This window comes from Gnatocerus cornutus, chromosome 1 (assembly GCF_029298725.1).
Source record: "Gnatocerus cornutus isolate USDA-ARS CGAHR chromosome 1, icGnaCorn1.1, whole genome shotgun sequence".
Lineage (NCBI taxonomy): Eukaryota > Metazoa > Arthropoda > Insecta > Coleoptera > Tenebrionidae > Gnatocerus > Gnatocerus cornutus.
This window is the reverse complement of record NC_142233.1, coordinates 34484446-34500356: the sequence shown is the minus strand read 5'-3', so window position 1 is coordinate 34500356 and position 15911 is coordinate 34484446. Positions and strand designations below refer to the sequence as shown.

Sequence of the window (15911 nt, the reverse complement as noted above, 5' to 3'; positions counted from 1 at the left end):
AATTCAACAGACAAACGTTGAATATTTTCAGTTTGTCTTTGAAGTAAAAATCTCTAATGTTTTTATTTTTTGGTCTATAATTTTGCAATTTGCTAGCGTTAATAACCGACTCCAAAGTAAGACTTATTTATTTTGAATACCTCATTTCAAGGTCATAATTTGGGAAAATTGTGGAGCTCTACGGCAAATTTGAGAAGATTTATGCGTTGGATTGAACATAAATAAGTACTTTAACAGCCAAAGACCTGTTTGTGTTTCATTCAATTCAATACGTAAATCCTCTCAAATTTGCCGTAGAGCTCCATAATTTTTTACAAATTGTGACCTTGAAATACGGCATTCAAAATAAATGAAGAGTAGTAACTTCCTCAAATTTGATTTCGATAGCACTAAAAATGTCAAAATTACGAATTTTTGTACAAAACATATTGGTTTGTCTTAAAAATTAAAATTTCTAAAATTCGTATTTGTTAGTCTATAATTTTACAATTTGGTGGAGTTAATAAGCAATTCAAAAGTAGTAGTCTCTCTAAATTTGATTCCAATATCACCAAAAATGTCAAAATTACGAATTTTTGAACAAAATGTTGGAAAATATTGGTTTCTCCTTAAAACTAAAATTTCTAAAACTCGAGTTTCATGCTCTCAAATTTTAGAAATTGGTGGAGTAAATAAATAACTCAAAAGTAGTAACCTCCCTAAATTTGATTGCAATAGCGTTAAAAGTGTCACAACTACGAATTTTTGTAAAAAACGTTGAAAAATGTTAGGTTCTTTAAAAAAAAAATCTAAAATTCGTGTTTCTTGTTCGATAGTTTTACAATTTGGTGGTGTTAATTAACAACTTAAAAGTAGTAACCTACCCAAATTTGATTACGATGGCACCAAACATGTCAAAATACGAATTTTAGTACAAAAGTTGGAAAATATTAGTTCTTCTTAAAAATTGAAACTTCTAAAATGTGAGTTTCTTGTTCTATACTTTTATAACTTGGTGGAGTTAACAAACGACTGAAAAATTGTAATCTCCCCAAATTTAATTGCAATAGCACTAAAATTATTGGAGTTACAAATTTCAGTAGACAACCTTGAAAATTTTTAGTTTTTCAAAATTACGAATATTTGTACAAAACGTTGAAAAATGTTAGATTGGTGTTTCTTGTTCTATAATTTTATAACTTGGTGGAGTTAATAAGCAACTTAAAAGATGTAACCTCCCCAAATTTGATTGCGGTAGCACTAAAAGTGCCAAAATTACAAATATTAGTAAACAACGTTGGAAAATATTGATTCTAGTTTTTGCCCTATTAACTCGAAAACATGTTATTTACTTGAGGATTGCGCAATTTCAAGATAAATAAAACCACACACTTTGGATACATTTTTTATTTTATCTTTAAATTCGCCAGTGGTTCTCGCATTTTCACGTAATCCCTGATAGCAATGAAATAATTACACAGCAAATAGCTCCTCGATGTCGTAACTTCAATTTGCGCTCACAGACATGTAATTAGAAGCCATAATAATCAAAAGTACCACTATTGTTCCATCTGGTATATTTTAATCAGAAACACACATCGCCATTAAAATACACGTGCCTAGTCCTTCTTTTTAAACTACAATTCCTTCCATTCTGAGATCTGTATTTTAATAAAATAAATACAAGCACGTAACCGCAATACATCAGGTAAGTTATAAATATCAAGCTAAAACGTAATCAAGTGATAATCTTTAAAAACTAAGTAATACTGTTTTTCTAAAGTTGAGATCACATTAATCATCTGGATAGCAAGCCATTGTAGGAATGTAACACCCATGGCACCTGTTATCTCGATTTGAACACCACAGTCCTTCTCCACAAGTCCCCAAAATGTCGAATTTGTCCCCACATTTCTCTCCAGGTCCCTGGGGAAAATAAAACACAGTTACTCCAGAAGACGGTGTCCAGGACTCTTACCTTCGAGCAGACTCTTCTCCCGCAGTAATTTCGGTTTTCTCCGTACACGCAAAGTTGAGGAGGGTCGTCGTTACATTCTTCAGCGGTTTTGCAGCGTGTGCAGGGGAGTCGTATCGCGGTCCCTCTGAAGACGAATTTAATTTCAAGTTGTAAAATATTGATTTACGAGCACTTACTTGTCGCTAAAAATAAGAACTGTGATGGTGAGAGCTAGAACTACGAGGAGGAAGTTGTGGAAGGAAAACATAGCGTTTGCTCCAGCGGCTGCTGTAGCTTCTGGAATGCTCTAAAAATACTGTCCTGGAAAAAACAGATTTTGTAAGAATCGGAGGTTTTGTACGGGTTTTTAGGGGGCTGCGCAAAAATTACCTTTTTGCTTTTCCCGGTTTGATAGAGCTGCAATTTGTAAATATCCAGCTCCAGAGTCACAAACTTACAAAACCCGAGCTTTTTGCAATACATCTAAACTATATCGTTATGTTTTTAAAAGCGCACCTTGGAAAACTGCAATTGCCACCGTCGTGATGGACCGGAGGATGACCGGGCACTGAACATCTGCTTCTTGTTGGCTTTCCCATCAAGACTTACTTATCTTAAGTCACCATAATGAGCGACACTGATATTTACCATTTTTATTTATAATTTAATTGTGGCTAAGAATAGAAATTCGATGACAACTGGCGTGTTTATTTTTTCGGTTCAAGAGTTTTTCTCTACCTAGACTCGTCCTTATCTCTGTTTTTTGGAACACTAAAAACAAACGTGATTCGGGAAATGCACTTACAAACAAATTATTAATAATCGGGTTTTTGTTCAGATAAGATATTATTAGCTGGGGCCGAATTTCATGGGGCGACCTTGCGATAACTCGCAGCTGAAAAGTGCGAATGAAAAATTGGGGCTCATTTTTCCTCCCACTCCAAGGTCGCTCAGATATTGGTATCGAAGTTCAAAAGTCAATAAATAACAAACACGGAGAATTATCGAAAAATTCGAAATTACAATTACGTAACGATTATCTCGGATTTAGGTCAATTTATTAGCACCCCCACGAGGAATCGGTTCAGAGAAAACTCTCTCCAATTCTCAAAATAAAGAGTCCGTTGTATTTAGAGCAGTAAACATAAGTTCACAATCTTGTTTGTCGTCCAGTCCGACAGTAAACAGTACAAGAGTCCAAAAAGTGCACAAATGAGAAAAATCCTAGATAATTCTCTTTGAAAGTCGAGCTTTGTTGTGTCACTCGGTTAAAATTAGCGCTGGATTTCATTGATAAAATTTTAATTTTGTGGCGTATGCCAGAATCGCGTGAAAAACACGAGTTTTCAATGGAAAATAGTCACTATGTTGTTGGAAGTAGAATAAAAAGACGTCACGGATTGTGAGGAGGTGGACTGCAGAAATAATTTTTGACATCGTGCTTCACCACTAAAACGGTTCTCGGAAGATCGAGCTGTTATTCTATAAATGCCTGTGGACTCAATTCCATTTTTAAGAGGACTTTTTCGGGCAAAATATTTGAAGAGGGCATATTTTAGATAAATTGGGATGATAATGAAGAAAAACTGAGATAACTGAAGTGTTATTTTACAAGTTGAAGCAACTATTTGTATTTTTGGATGCTTATTAATAGTGGACACCAAACAACAAACAAAGGTTGGGGCGATCATTATTTTCTCTAATTCCGTGTTGATTTGACGTGGGTTTTCGTACCTGCCTGAGGTTACCAGTAATGGAAATGTAATGTTCAAATAATTCGTTAAAAATTTGTTTTTGCTTTTTTCCGGAAATGCTAAACCGAAACTTGATAGCGTTCTATTAAGATGGAAATGTTGACGCAATTTTGTTTGTGTTTTTGAAATTTTTGCATTCTTATTTTGCCAAGATTAATCATTTTAATCAAGCGCCAAAAATTTAGTTGTTTTTACCTAATTTTGCAGGAAGCTTAAAACATTTGCTGCTTCATAATTTTGTAATTTATCCGTAGCGATTTCCAGAATTACATTAATTTTGATTAAAAAATGAACATTTTTGGTTTATCCTAAAAACAAAAATTTCTAAAATTTGTTATTTTTGTTATATAAATTTGACTTTTTGTAATCTGCAAGTCTTTATTAGAATTTTTGTTAAATTTCATTGCTGCAGCGTTAAAATTACCAAAACTACAAAATATAATTTACAAAAATCGAAATTCCGAATTCCGCTGGAAAAATAAAAATTTGTTATTGGTTCTGTAACTTTTTGCTTAAGTACAGTTGGGAAGGAAGTCTAAATAAAAATATTTTACAAATTTTGTAGCCACAGTGTTAAGATTATTAGAATAATTAATTATAATAATTTTTTACGTTCATCCTGGGAATGAAAATTTCCAGAATTTGTCTTTTGTACTGTATGAATTTGTCTTTTGGTTCACTTAATCAGCAAGTTTACATTATAATTTTGCTTTAATTTCATTGATTATGAAAAAAATTAAAAATTTTTATTTAAAAAAGTTGGAATTTAGGATCGTCATAAAAATAAAAATTTACAATTTTTTTTTTAAGTTTACAAACTTGTGCTTAAGTCCAGCTTGTAAGCAATGCTAAAATAAAATATTGCCTAAATTTCATAACCGTAGCGTTAAAATTACCAGAATTACAGATTTTAATTAAAAAAATGGAAAATTTTTCATAATCAGGATTGAAAATTTGCAACATTTGTCTTTTTTACTCTAAAAATTCGTCATTTGGTCCACTTAATCAAAAAATCTAAATTATAATTTTACTAAATTTTACATTGCTACAGGGTCAAAATGATGAAAATTACGAAATTAAATCTTAAAAAAATCAAAACTTTGGCTTGCCGTAAAAATAAAAATTTCCAAAAATCGTTCCTTTTGCGTTACAAATTTGTCCTTAAGACTAATGCTATAGTAAAATATTCCCCGAATTTTATTACAACAATAAAATTACCAAAATTACAAATTAAAAAAAAAAATCTTTTTCGTTCATCCGACAATTCAAAATTTCCAAAATTTGTCTCTTTTACTCTAAAAATTTGTCTTTTAGTCCATTTAATCATAAAGACTGAATTAAAATTTTACTAAAATTTCATTGCTAAGCGTCAAAATGACGAAAATTACGGACTTTAAATGTTAAAAAGTCAAAATTTAGAATCACCCTAAAAATAAAAATTTCCTAAATTTGTTTTTTTTTGGTCCACAAGTTTGTGCTTAAATCCAGTTTTTAAGCAATGCTAAAGTAAAATATTTCCCAAATTTTATTGTCGTAGCGTTAAAATTACCAGAATTATAGATCCCAATGAAAAAATCGAAACTTTTTCGTCCGCCCTGGAAATAAAAAATTTCAAACTTTTTTTTTGTTCGAAAACTTAGTTTTTTCATACAGTCAATCAACAAGTCAAAAAATAAAAATTTACAAAATTTCAATGCTGTAGCAGATACAATAACAAAATTGCAGATAAATTAAATTATAATACCACAAAATTTGAAAATATTAGTTTGTTCCAACTTGTTCTATAAATTTGTAAATTTGTAGAATTAATGAGCAAGTTAAACTTAAAATGCTTCCCAAATTTCATTGACGTAGCTTCAAAATGAACAAAGTTTCAAATTTTTATTAATAAAGCGCAAATTTTAGATGGTCGTAAAGTCAAAATTTCAAAAAAAAAATTGTTTTGTGCTGTATAAATTTGTGATTTTAAACACATAATAAGCAAGTCTAAATGCTCCCGAAATTTCCTTGCTGTAGAATTAAAATTACCAAAATTACATATTTTATTAAAGAAAAGAAAATTATGATCGATGTAAATAAAATCTAGAAAATGTATTTATTGCTCTAGAAAATTGTAATTTGGTCCAGTTGATAAATAAGGTCAAGATAAAATTGTCCTCAAATTTCATGACAGTAACATTAAAACTGACCGAGTTACATGTGCAAAAATGTAAAAAAATTCCATTCGATCTAAAGATCAAAATTTCCCATTCTGTGCCGGTTTAGTTGACTTGGTGCGTTTTGCAAAAATGAAACGTAGCAACGATAACAGAACCATAAAGAACAGATCTGATTGCAGAGGTCACACTTTATTTAGGTTCACGAAAACATTTCGAGAAGTGAATGAGCTGCAGACGCGTACTTTCCTATTAATATAAAAATATGAGAATGATAAAATTCCTGTCGTAAATTTTGAAACCAGGATGTGGTTTTATTACAAAAAACCATTCAAAATCCCGCTTGAAATGTCGCCAACGATTCTAGCGAATCTTTTTATATGCACTCAGTCCCATTTTCGCACCAGACGCAATAAAATTTCTTTGTTCGAATTCCAGGCCTCAAGAATAGACGCGTTGTTGGTAAACTCCATCAACACTGACCCTAGTTCAAGGGAACAACAAGATTTTTGACAACGCAGATTGAATAAAAACCGAAAATATGTTTACGCGTCTAAGTTTTAAAAATAATCCCCCGCATGCGAAGATGAGCGCCACAACATTGAAAAAGTCAAATCGCGTGTGTGCCAAAAGGCACGCCATCCTGACGCAAAAGAGTAAAAGTGGGACATAAAAAAATCGCGAAGTGGGGGGGGCAAAGCAGAGACAAAAACATGAACAAACGAATCCAATAAACAAATTCGCCAGTTAGCACAAAGAACAGACCGAAGCAACAGCGGCTTTCTACGTCGTTCTATTTTAAAAGTTTAGTGTTCTAGAAGTTTTCTAGTACTTCGTCGCGGTTTGTAATGGGGATGATCACGAGGGTACGAGGGAGATTAAGGAGCTTCCACACGATACAGAAGCTTGATCCTGAGGTCCGGGACGAGAAGATTGCAGAAACAGGTAAGAAGAACCAAGAAGAAACATCCCCGAATTTTAAGAAAACGATTTCAGTGTGTCTGCTTTCCGTTCTGTTCCTTTTACCCTATTGCTCGAGAGGACATGCACCCCTGTTGGTCAGTTTAGGGGGGTGGTGCGTCGCCACTTATTCGTGTTTAGTCCTGCCAGTATTAATCTCCGCGAATTACAAGTACCCCATGAGATGGTTGAAGAAGCTCTTTTATAAGGCTCCAGGTGAGTACAAAAGGTTTATCGCTCCAAAAACCGCTCGGACATAAACAAAAATCGAAAATAACTCCGAATGTAAATAAGTCATGTTCTTGTATTTTTAACTCGGTAAATACGACGTAATGTTTACTAAGATTCGCTATTTTTTGAATAGTGTAAATTCGTCTGGCGCTTCTCCAGATACCACACAAACAGATCTAAATTCAATAAGTCACTTACCCTAAACTACCGCTGAAGGGACTGGAATTGATGTGTGGTGGTAGCTTGGAAGCCACCATTTTTATACCCCACATCTTAACATATTCAAAAACACCCTCGTGTGGCTTAATTGACAGGCAACCAGTGGCGGCGAATCATAAATCATCTCCCTTATCTCGTATTGTGTATTGTGTATAATTATTACGACTTGTTTTTATATCGACGTAGCAAAGTAACGTTATCTTTCGTCTGTGCAGCTTCCAGACAAAATCGAGGGTTAGCAAGTTCGCGACCTCGTCATGAACCATTAAATTATTGTGTTTTATAAACTAAAATATTTAACACTGCAAGAAACGCCACTGCTTGCCTGTCACGATGAGCCGACTTGATGGGGCACCAATTAACACTTGATTTACAAATTAGGTGTTGGCCTGATTGGGGTTTTAAGAAACTAGTGTTGGCAGAAAATAAATTAAAAAGTGTCACTTTTATCGACTATTTATGGACGATCTTCCCCCGGTCTTGAATAATAAAAAATTGGAGATGTCATTAAAATGATTAATTCTAAAAATAGACAAATCAGAGGCATTTTGTAATGAGGGCATGCAGGAATGTCTGCAATGTGGAGTGCAGTTTTCTGAGAAGAATTAAATTTGTCAAAGACAGTTATTGACGGGGCGTGGGACGACGTTGAAATAGAGAAAAGACAGAAATAACTAATAAGTTTGTGGACCCTGTGGTCAAAGCACTTAAACTTTCTTCAAAGCCGGAAATTTAGCGGGTTTCAATAAAAAGTACAGTTTCGAATTTATTTTTCTTTTGCTGTTTCGAAATTTCACAAATTGGTCCTTTTTGTATAATTTAATAAAAAATTGGAATTTTTTGATTTATGCTAAAAATACAAACGTCCAAAATTTGTTTTTATTGCTGTACAAATTCGTGATTTGGTCCGCTTAATAAGCAAATCGAAATTATGATATTTTCTAAAATTGATTGCTATACTGTTAAAATTACCAAAGTTACGAATTTTAATTAAAAATAATTCAAATTTTGTATCGCCCTAAAATACAAATTTCTAAAATTTGTTTCTTTTGGCGTACAAATTAGATTAGATTTAGTACACTTAATAAACAAATCCAAATTGTTATGTTTCCAAAAATTCATTGTTGCAGCGTTAAAATTAATAAAATTATAAATTTTAATTAAAACAAAAATTAATTAAGAAAAATAAAATTTTGCATCGCTCTCAAAAGTACGAATTTTAATTAAAAAAAAAAAACTCGAATTTTAAATCGTTCTAAAAATAAAAATTTTCAAAATCTGTCTCTTTTGGCGTACAAATTTGAAATTTAGTACAATAGTATTTAGTATAATGAGCAAATCCAAATTACGATATTTTCCAAAATTAATTGTTATAGCATTAATTACCAAAAGTACGAATTTTAATTAAGAAAAATTGGAATTTCAGATCGTCAAAAATTTTTTTTTTTAAAACTTGTTTTTTATGGTTTATAAATTTGAGATTTAGTACACCAATTAAACAAATTCAAATTATTATATTTCCAAAAATTCATTGCTGCAGCGTTAAAATTACCAAAATTACAAATTTTAATTGAAAAAAATTCAAGTTTTGCATCGCCCTAAAAATAAAAAATTGTAAAATTTGTTTTTTTTTGGCGTACAAACGTGTACACATAATACGCAAATCCAAATTATCGACGTAAAAATAAGATCTTTCAAAATTTGTATCTTTTGACGTACAAATTTAATATTTAATACGCTACATAAGCAAAACCAAATTAAGACATTTTTCAAAATTCAATGCTATATCGCACAAATAACCAAAACTACGAATTTTAATTAAGAAAACTTGGATTTTTGATGGTACCTACCAACAATAAAAATTTTCAAAATTTGTGTTTTTTGGCACACAAATTTGTGATTTCGTAGGCTTAATAAACTAATCAAAATTATATCATATTCAAAAATTTATAGCTACAGCGCAAAAATTACCAAAATTCCAAATTTTAATTTAAAAAAAAATAAAAAAATATCCAAAATTTTGTTTTTTGGTATACAAATTTGTGATTTAATACTCTTAATAAACAAATCCAAATTATGTTATTTTCCAAAGTTCATTGCTATAGCATTAAAATTGCCTGAATTACTTCGATTAAAAAAAAAACTTTTTTTATTTATCCTAGAAATAAAACTAAAATTTGTCTCTTCAATTCTACAAATTTGTTATTTAGTACAGTCAATAAGCCAATCTAAAATAGCCATCTCCCCAAATTTCATTGTTGTAGCTTTAATATTGTATGAATAGCAAGATGTAATAAAAAAATGGAATTTTCGTTCGTTGTGATGTATAAATTTGTAATTTGTTATATTTTAAGTAGTTAATAAACAAGTTAAAATTAATAGATTTTTCTAATATAAATGCTATAAGGTTTTAAAAACAGCTAAAGCTACTAAAGAGAAGCTCAGAAACCGAAATTCCGTTGGTATCCCTGCCTTTCATCGCAATACGTTTCGTTGACAGTTTGAGGTTAAACACCAACATTTGTTACGCAAAACCTTCACTGCCAACATGTAAACAATAAATTCTTTAAATTCGACCTATTTAATCGTTTTCGGCTCAGTATCATATTTAGGCAACGCGTTTGAAAATTATCACTTTTGTTGTTGCTATGTTGAAGTTCTATGACTTTCTAAATATAATGAGTGTTATCAAACTTGTGAACAAGTCAATAATAGTCTATTTGGGAGCATACTTTCTTTATTTGGTTCAAAAACAAGCCCACATTAATTAATAAAAATGTGACACTTTTATCAAGTCAATAAATATTTAGTCTGCACTTCGATAAACTCCTCAAATCCGACACAATTGCATCATTTTTGATTATAGTACGTGCAGTTATGTAATTAGCACGGGCACGCCATTCATCATGCATCTAAATTTGCACTTTCCAGGAGTTAGTGCCAGAGAACGTCCAAAAATATGACAAAAGAAATGTTGATATTATTTTTAGGTATAACTAAAATAATTTCCCAATCAAAGAATAATTCTTCGATTTCAGCCGTGTTAGGCCAGTGGTCAGGTCCAGTGTGGTACTTCCTAAGCCGAGTGTACTCCCCTCTGGACAAATGCGAAAAAATGTTCATGAAAATGACAAACTTGTCGAACTTGGCAACACAAGTACGTAAATTTGGCCTGTAAACCCGGCGCTAATTCGTTTTTTTCCAGCTGGTGTTCTTCATGATGTGCGATCGCGTGCTGCTGTGCTCCCTCGGGGGCGGCAACTGCCCCCAAAAGAAAGTCACGGGGTTGTACTCGCTCATGTTCTACAACGTCATCGCGTATTGCGTGTCGTACATCAAAGAACTGATCGAGAAGGAAGATTGGTCGGTTACTGTCAACATGACCCATCACAGCAACATCAAGCACGTGGCCATGTCAGCGACGAAAATCGTCCTCGAGTGGACTAAAGCAATAACCTTCATCATCACCGTAACATTTATGCTGCTCGTTTTTGGGTTAGAGCAAGGCTTGGAGCATTACCAGCCCACGGCGCTCTACACCTTCATCACCTGGAGTTATTACATGTGCACGGAGAAAGTCTTCATCGAACTCTTTCCTCCACTTCTTGTCTTCTTGCGGATTAAGTACTTCGAGGCCTTGGAGGCTTTGTACGCCCCGGTGATCTTGAGATACTACACCATCACCGTCGCGACGATTCTCGTCATTTTCTTGTGCTTTTATGGACAAGTCAGATTCACTTTTATCGCCGTTTATTTGACGGTTTATCTGAGGATCAAAGACATGGTGGCGAATTCGTTGAGAGTCCTGAGGAACGAACAGGCGGTGTTGGGGCAATTCCGCAATGCTACAGATGAGGAAATAGAGAACTGTGATGATGTCTGTGCTGTTTGTTTGAGTCCGATGGAACGAGCGAGAGTTACGCCTTGTCATCATTTATTCCACGCGAGCTGTCTTAGGCAGTGCTTGAGTGCTTCCGGGAACTGTCCGATGTGTAAAAGAGAGTATACTTTTGTACGTTAACACAGTAGTTGTAGCCAGTTTGTATTTATGAGCATAAGTGGGTTAGCAAAAATTTTGTACGTGACTTAAAATAGGCAAGTAGAGTAGTTTTGCTACATTTATATTGTATTTATTTATGTATTTATATTTTGTATGTGAATAAAAGTATTTTAACAATAAAAGACTGGACATGTTTAGAGTTTTAAGAAATATATAATCTAACAACAAATACAGAATCTTTGCATTTTTAGTATTTTTCCCGGCGCATCCACCATTTTTATAAACTTGAATTTTGAGCTTTCCTTCTGTTATACCTAAAAATTAAAGAAATTAAGTTCTACAAAACTTTATGATCAAAAAATGTCCAAACAAAAATTACAAGTTTTTATAATTAAAAAACAATAAAAATTTTCTCCGCTAAAAAAATAAAAAATTTCAAAACTTGTTTTTTTTGGTCTATCAATTTGTATTTTGATACAATTAATAAGCAAATTTCAATTAAAATATTCCTCACATTTTATTGCTGTAGCGTTAAAATTACCCAAAATACAAATTTTAATTTTAAAAAATCGAAAATTTCGCAATCGAAAATTTCGCATCATGAAAAAAATGAAATTTTCCAAAAATTATTTCCTTAACTCTAAAAATTTGAGATTTAGTAGAGTTTGAAATTAAGTCGAAATTAGAACGTCCTCCAAATTTCATTAATATAGCTTTGAAAATAGCAGAATTACGATTTTAATAAAAAAATTTAGAAACTTTCTGGGTCATCCTCTAAAGAAAAATTTCTAAAATTTGTCTCTTCAGGTGTACAACCATCTAATTTAGTACAGGTATTAAACAAATCTAATAGAGATGTTTTCCCAAATTTCATTGTTATGGCTTTAAAATTATCAGAACTACAAAATTTTATAAAAAAAAACAATTTTTAAACGAAAAAATTAAAACTTTTCAATTTTTGTTTTTTTTTTGTTGATGTATTAATTTGTAATTTGGTACAATTAATAAGCAAGTTTCAGTTAGAATATTCCCTACATTTTATTCTTATAGAGTTAAAATTATCAAAAATACAAATTTTATTTAAAACAATCGAAATTTCGTATCGTCAAAAAGACAAAATTTTATTATTATAGCTTCAAAAATAAGTACGATTTTAATAATAATTGAAAACTTTTTTGGTCATAATTGAAATAAATTTTTTTTAAATTTGTCTCTTTAGGTCTACAACTGTCCAATTTACTACAGTTGTTAAACAAGTCTAAACGAGATATTTTTCCAAATTTCATTGCAATGGCTTTAAAATTATGTATAAGAATTAGAATAGAAAATTCTATAAAAAAAATAATTTTGATTTATCGCAAGAATAAAATTTGTCAAAATTTATTTCTTCTGTTTTATTAATTTGTAATTTGGTACAAATTATAAACAAATTTCAATTAAGACATCGCTCAGACAAAAATTTGCGATTTAGTAGAATTAGAAATAAAGCTAAAATTAAAACATCCTTCAAATTTTATTATTACAGCTTTGAAAATAACAAAATTACAATTTTAATAAAAAAATTTGAAAAACATTTAGTTCTTCCTAGAAATGAAATTTTTTAAAATTTGTCTCTTCAGGTCTGCAACTGTCTAATTTGGTACAGTTAATAAAGAAATCAAAAATAGATATTTTCCCTAATTTCATTGCTATGGCTTTAAAATTATTAGAACTACAAAATTTTATAAAATAATAATAATAATTTTGTCGTAAGAATAAATATTTTGTCAAAATTTATTTCTTCTGTTTTATTAACTTGTAATTTGGTACAACTAATAAACAAATTTCAATTAAAATATTCCTCAGATTTTATTGCTATAAAGGTTGAAATTACTCAATGTAAATATATCAAAATATATAAATTTTAATTTCAAAAAATCGAAATTTCACATCGTCAAAAATAAAAAAAAAATCCAAAATTTGTTTCTTTTACTCTAAAAATTTGTAATTTAGTAGAGTTTAAAATTACGTCAAAGTTACAACGTCCTCCATATTTCATTGTTCTAGCTTAGAAAATAGCATAATTACGATTTTAATAAAAAAATTGAAAACTTTTAGGTCATCCTAGAAAAACTAGAAAACTTCTCATGTTTTGTTTTTTTGTTGTATTGATTTGTAATTTGGCACAATTAATTAGCAGGCCCCAGTTAGAATATTCCTTAAATTTCATTGCTGTAGCGTTAAAATTGCCAAAATTATAAATTTTGATTAAAAAAGTCGAGTAATGTCGGTTCACCTCTATAAAAAAAATTCCAAAATTTGGCCTGTTTTATTGACTATTCCATGTTTATAAGTTAACATCCAATCAGATTTGAGATCTACCATGGTATAGTCAATAGTAATACCATGAGTAGGTGAATATTCGTGATAATTTAGACGATTTATTAGCTAAACGAAATTTATGTTGCTATGAAAATACCACGAGTTGCGTAGCAACGAGTGGTATTTTCTAAGAGCAACATAAATTGAGTTTGCTAATAAAAGTCTAAATTATCACAGAATATTCATCCTACGAATTGTATTTTGCACGACTATTCCATGCATACAGTAGTAATAATAATAATAATTTCGTCAGCGGAATTATTAGCAAAACGACTCATTTTTAAACGTCAAAAAATTAATTTGCTTATGTAACCATGGTTGACAACACCAGCACCGTGCTAAGGCTTGCCGCGATAATACCATGGTAGATCTCAAATCTGATTGGATGTTAACTTATAAGCATGGAATAGTCGCGGCAAGCCTTAGCACGGTGCTGGTGTCAACCATGGCTACATAAGCAAATTAATTTTTTGACGTTTAAAAATGAGTCGTTTTGCTAATAATTCCGCTGACGAAATTATTATTATTATTACTACTGTATGCATGGAATAGTCGTGCAAAATACAATTCGTAGGATGAATATTCTGTGATAACTTTTATTAGCAAACTCAATTTATGTTAAATTATCATCATAAATTTATAAATAAATTATCATAAATTTCGTTTAGCTAATAAATCGTCTAAATTATCACGAATATTCATCTACTCATGGTATTACTATTGATAATTTTAAAATTTAGCACAGTTAATAATCAACTCCAAGTTACCAACCTCCCCAAATTTGACCGCTGTGGCATTAAAATTACCAGAGTTACAGCCCTAAATAAAAAATATCGCCAAGTTCGGCTGCTACGCTTCAAAAAAAAAAATTAAATCGCACACCATCAGGTTCCAATCTAAATTTTCGCTTGTTGTTAAAAACTCTGACTTTAAATTCCTCAAAACAGGAATAAAAATACCCACGTAAACATACAAAGTCTAACGCGATAATGATAAACCAAAGATAATTTTTTTTCTAATTCCGACTAGACGTAATTTATTCATTCTTGCACGTGATTAAACAATTAATTTTTATCAGCGATAAGCCTTCATTAATTTGCATGACGACACCTTTTCCAATCAAAAAACTGCTCCCGGCGCATCCACCAAAACGTCCCAAATTTCAGTGACACGTCACTGTCACTTCAAAAAATGTAAAATCCGCAGCATCCTCCATGGCGTCTGAAACGTCCCCCAACAGTACTCCTCCACTTCTTCGCTATATAACGCTCTAACTCAAATTTCCAGGAGGTCTGAGAATCATCCTCCACCCGCTCAGATTCGCTCTAGCCGAGGTCCACGACTTCGAGCAGTTCTACATCAAACTTCACAACATTTACGCGCTGGTTTCACAGGTAAGCCCCCACAGTAGTGCCCCAACTCTCATTCTTCCATTGTAGATGTTCTTCTTCCTGGCGTGTGCTCTCGTGACTGGAGAGTACACCGAAGAGGGAAGAAAAGAAGATTTTATACTCGGCGGTTTGAAAACGCTTCTCTTTTACTCAGTCATCGCGTATTTCACCACGAAAACTCGAGATATCGTAACGACGGGGCGCCCCTCCTTGTTCCAGAACTGGAATTTCACCGAGGGCTTCTGCAGAATTGTGATCGAATGGGCGAAAGCCATCGTTGTGGTCATCTGTCTTCGGGAACAAGGCATTCATTTCCAGCCGAGCGCTCTCTATGGAAGCCTAACATTCCTTTACTACGTGTGTACTGAGAGGATCTTCTGCGACATCGCGTTGAAGATCGTTCAGAGTCTTTCTTTGGAGTGGTTCGACGACTTGGAGCACCTCTACACCCCTCTCGCGTTGAACGCGGTGACTATAGCCCTGGGGGTGGGCGTGGAGGCGGTTTTACTCGCGACGCAACCACTTGTGGTCTTCGCTCCAGTTTGTTTCTTCTTCACTGTATATATAAGAAGTAAAGACGCGTATTACAACTCCTGGAAGATCATAAGAGTGGCGCGGGAAGCGTTTGATAACTTCCGGAGCGCCAGCACGAAAGACTTGGAGGATTTTGACGACGTTTGCGCCGTTTGTCTTAACAGGATGAGTCGCGCAAAAATTACCCCCTGTAACCACTTTTTCCACCCCAATTGCTTGAAGGAGTGGCTGAAGAACTCGCTGTTGTGTCCGATATGTAAACTCAACTTTGAATAAAGATTTATTGAACTAATACAACAATTAAAAGATACAACAGGTTATGCGTTAAAAGTCCAACGCTTGAAATTATTAGAACTACAAATTGTAAAA

General features: G+C 32.3%; 2 protein-coding genes across 4 annotated transcripts; one reads left to right on the top strand and one right to left on the bottom strand.

Annotated features, from left to right (window-relative positions):
* Nucleotides 1–1539: 1539 nt before the first annotated feature.
* On the bottom strand, nt 1540–7318 carry LOC148182028 (neuroparsin-A-like). 2 transcript variants are annotated; one of them, XM_088038754.1, is made up of 4 exons: nt 7236–7318; nt 2134–2257; nt 1958–2081; nt 1540–1905 (listed from the first exon to the last, which is right to left on the bottom strand). In XM_088038754.1, the coding sequence occupies exons 2-4, from the start codon at nt 2202–2204 to the stop codon at nt 1774–1776; spliced, it is 327 nt and encodes a 108-aa protein (XP_087894880.1). In that variant the 5' UTR covers nt 2205–2257; nt 7236–7318; the 3' UTR covers nt 1540–1773. The 2 variants fall into 2 exon arrangements, with proteins under 2 accessions (XP_087894880.1, XP_087894886.1); XM_088038760.1 differs by lacking the exon at nt 7236–7318 and adding an exon at nt 2327–2393.
* On the top strand, nt 6309–15911 carry LOC148182027 (uncharacterized). 2 transcript variants are annotated; one of them, XM_088038742.1, is made up of 4 exons: nt 6309–6791; nt 6843–7022; nt 14905–15011; nt 15057–15911. In XM_088038742.1, the coding sequence occupies exons 1-4, from the start codon at nt 6695–6697 to the stop codon at nt 15816–15818; spliced, it is 1146 nt and encodes a 381-aa protein (XP_087894868.1). In that variant the 5' UTR covers nt 6309–6694; the 3' UTR covers nt 15819–15911. The 2 variants fall into 2 exon arrangements, with proteins under 2 accessions (XP_087894868.1, XP_087894862.1); XM_088038736.1 differs by lacking the exons at nt 14905–15011; nt 15057–15911 and adding exons at nt 10295–10413; nt 10462–11492 and having other exon boundaries at nt 6547–6791.

What these genes read in the sequence shown, in the direction of transcription:
- LOC148182028 (XM_088038754.1), bottom strand. Translation starts at nt 2,204, where the DNA reads ATGTTTTCCTTCCACAACTTCCTCCTCGTAGTTCTAGCTCTCACCATC. An exon ending in GTTCTTATTTTTAGCGACAA is followed by an intron (nt 2,082 to 2,133) that starts GTAAGTGCTCGT and finishes ATTCGTCTTCAG; the next exon opens with AGGGACCGCGATACGACTCC. An exon ending in GGAGAAGAGTCTGCTCGAAG is followed by an intron (nt 1,906 to 1,957) that starts GTAAGAGTCCTG and finishes TATTTTCCCCAG; the next exon opens with GGACCTGGAGAGAAATGTGG.
- LOC148182027 (XM_088038736.1), top strand. Translation starts at nt 6,695, where the DNA reads ATGGGGATGATCACGAGGGTACGAGGGAGATTAAGGAGCTTCCACACG. An exon ending in CGAGAAGATTGCAGAAACAG is followed by an intron (nt 6,792 to 6,842) that starts GTAAGAAGAACC and finishes AAACGATTTCAG; the next exon opens with TGTGTCTGCTTTCCGTTCTG. An exon ending in GCTCTTTTATAAGGCTCCAG is followed by an intron (nt 7,023 to 10,294) that starts GTGAGTACAAAA and finishes CTTCGATTTCAG; the next exon opens with CCGTGTTAGGCCAGTGGTCA.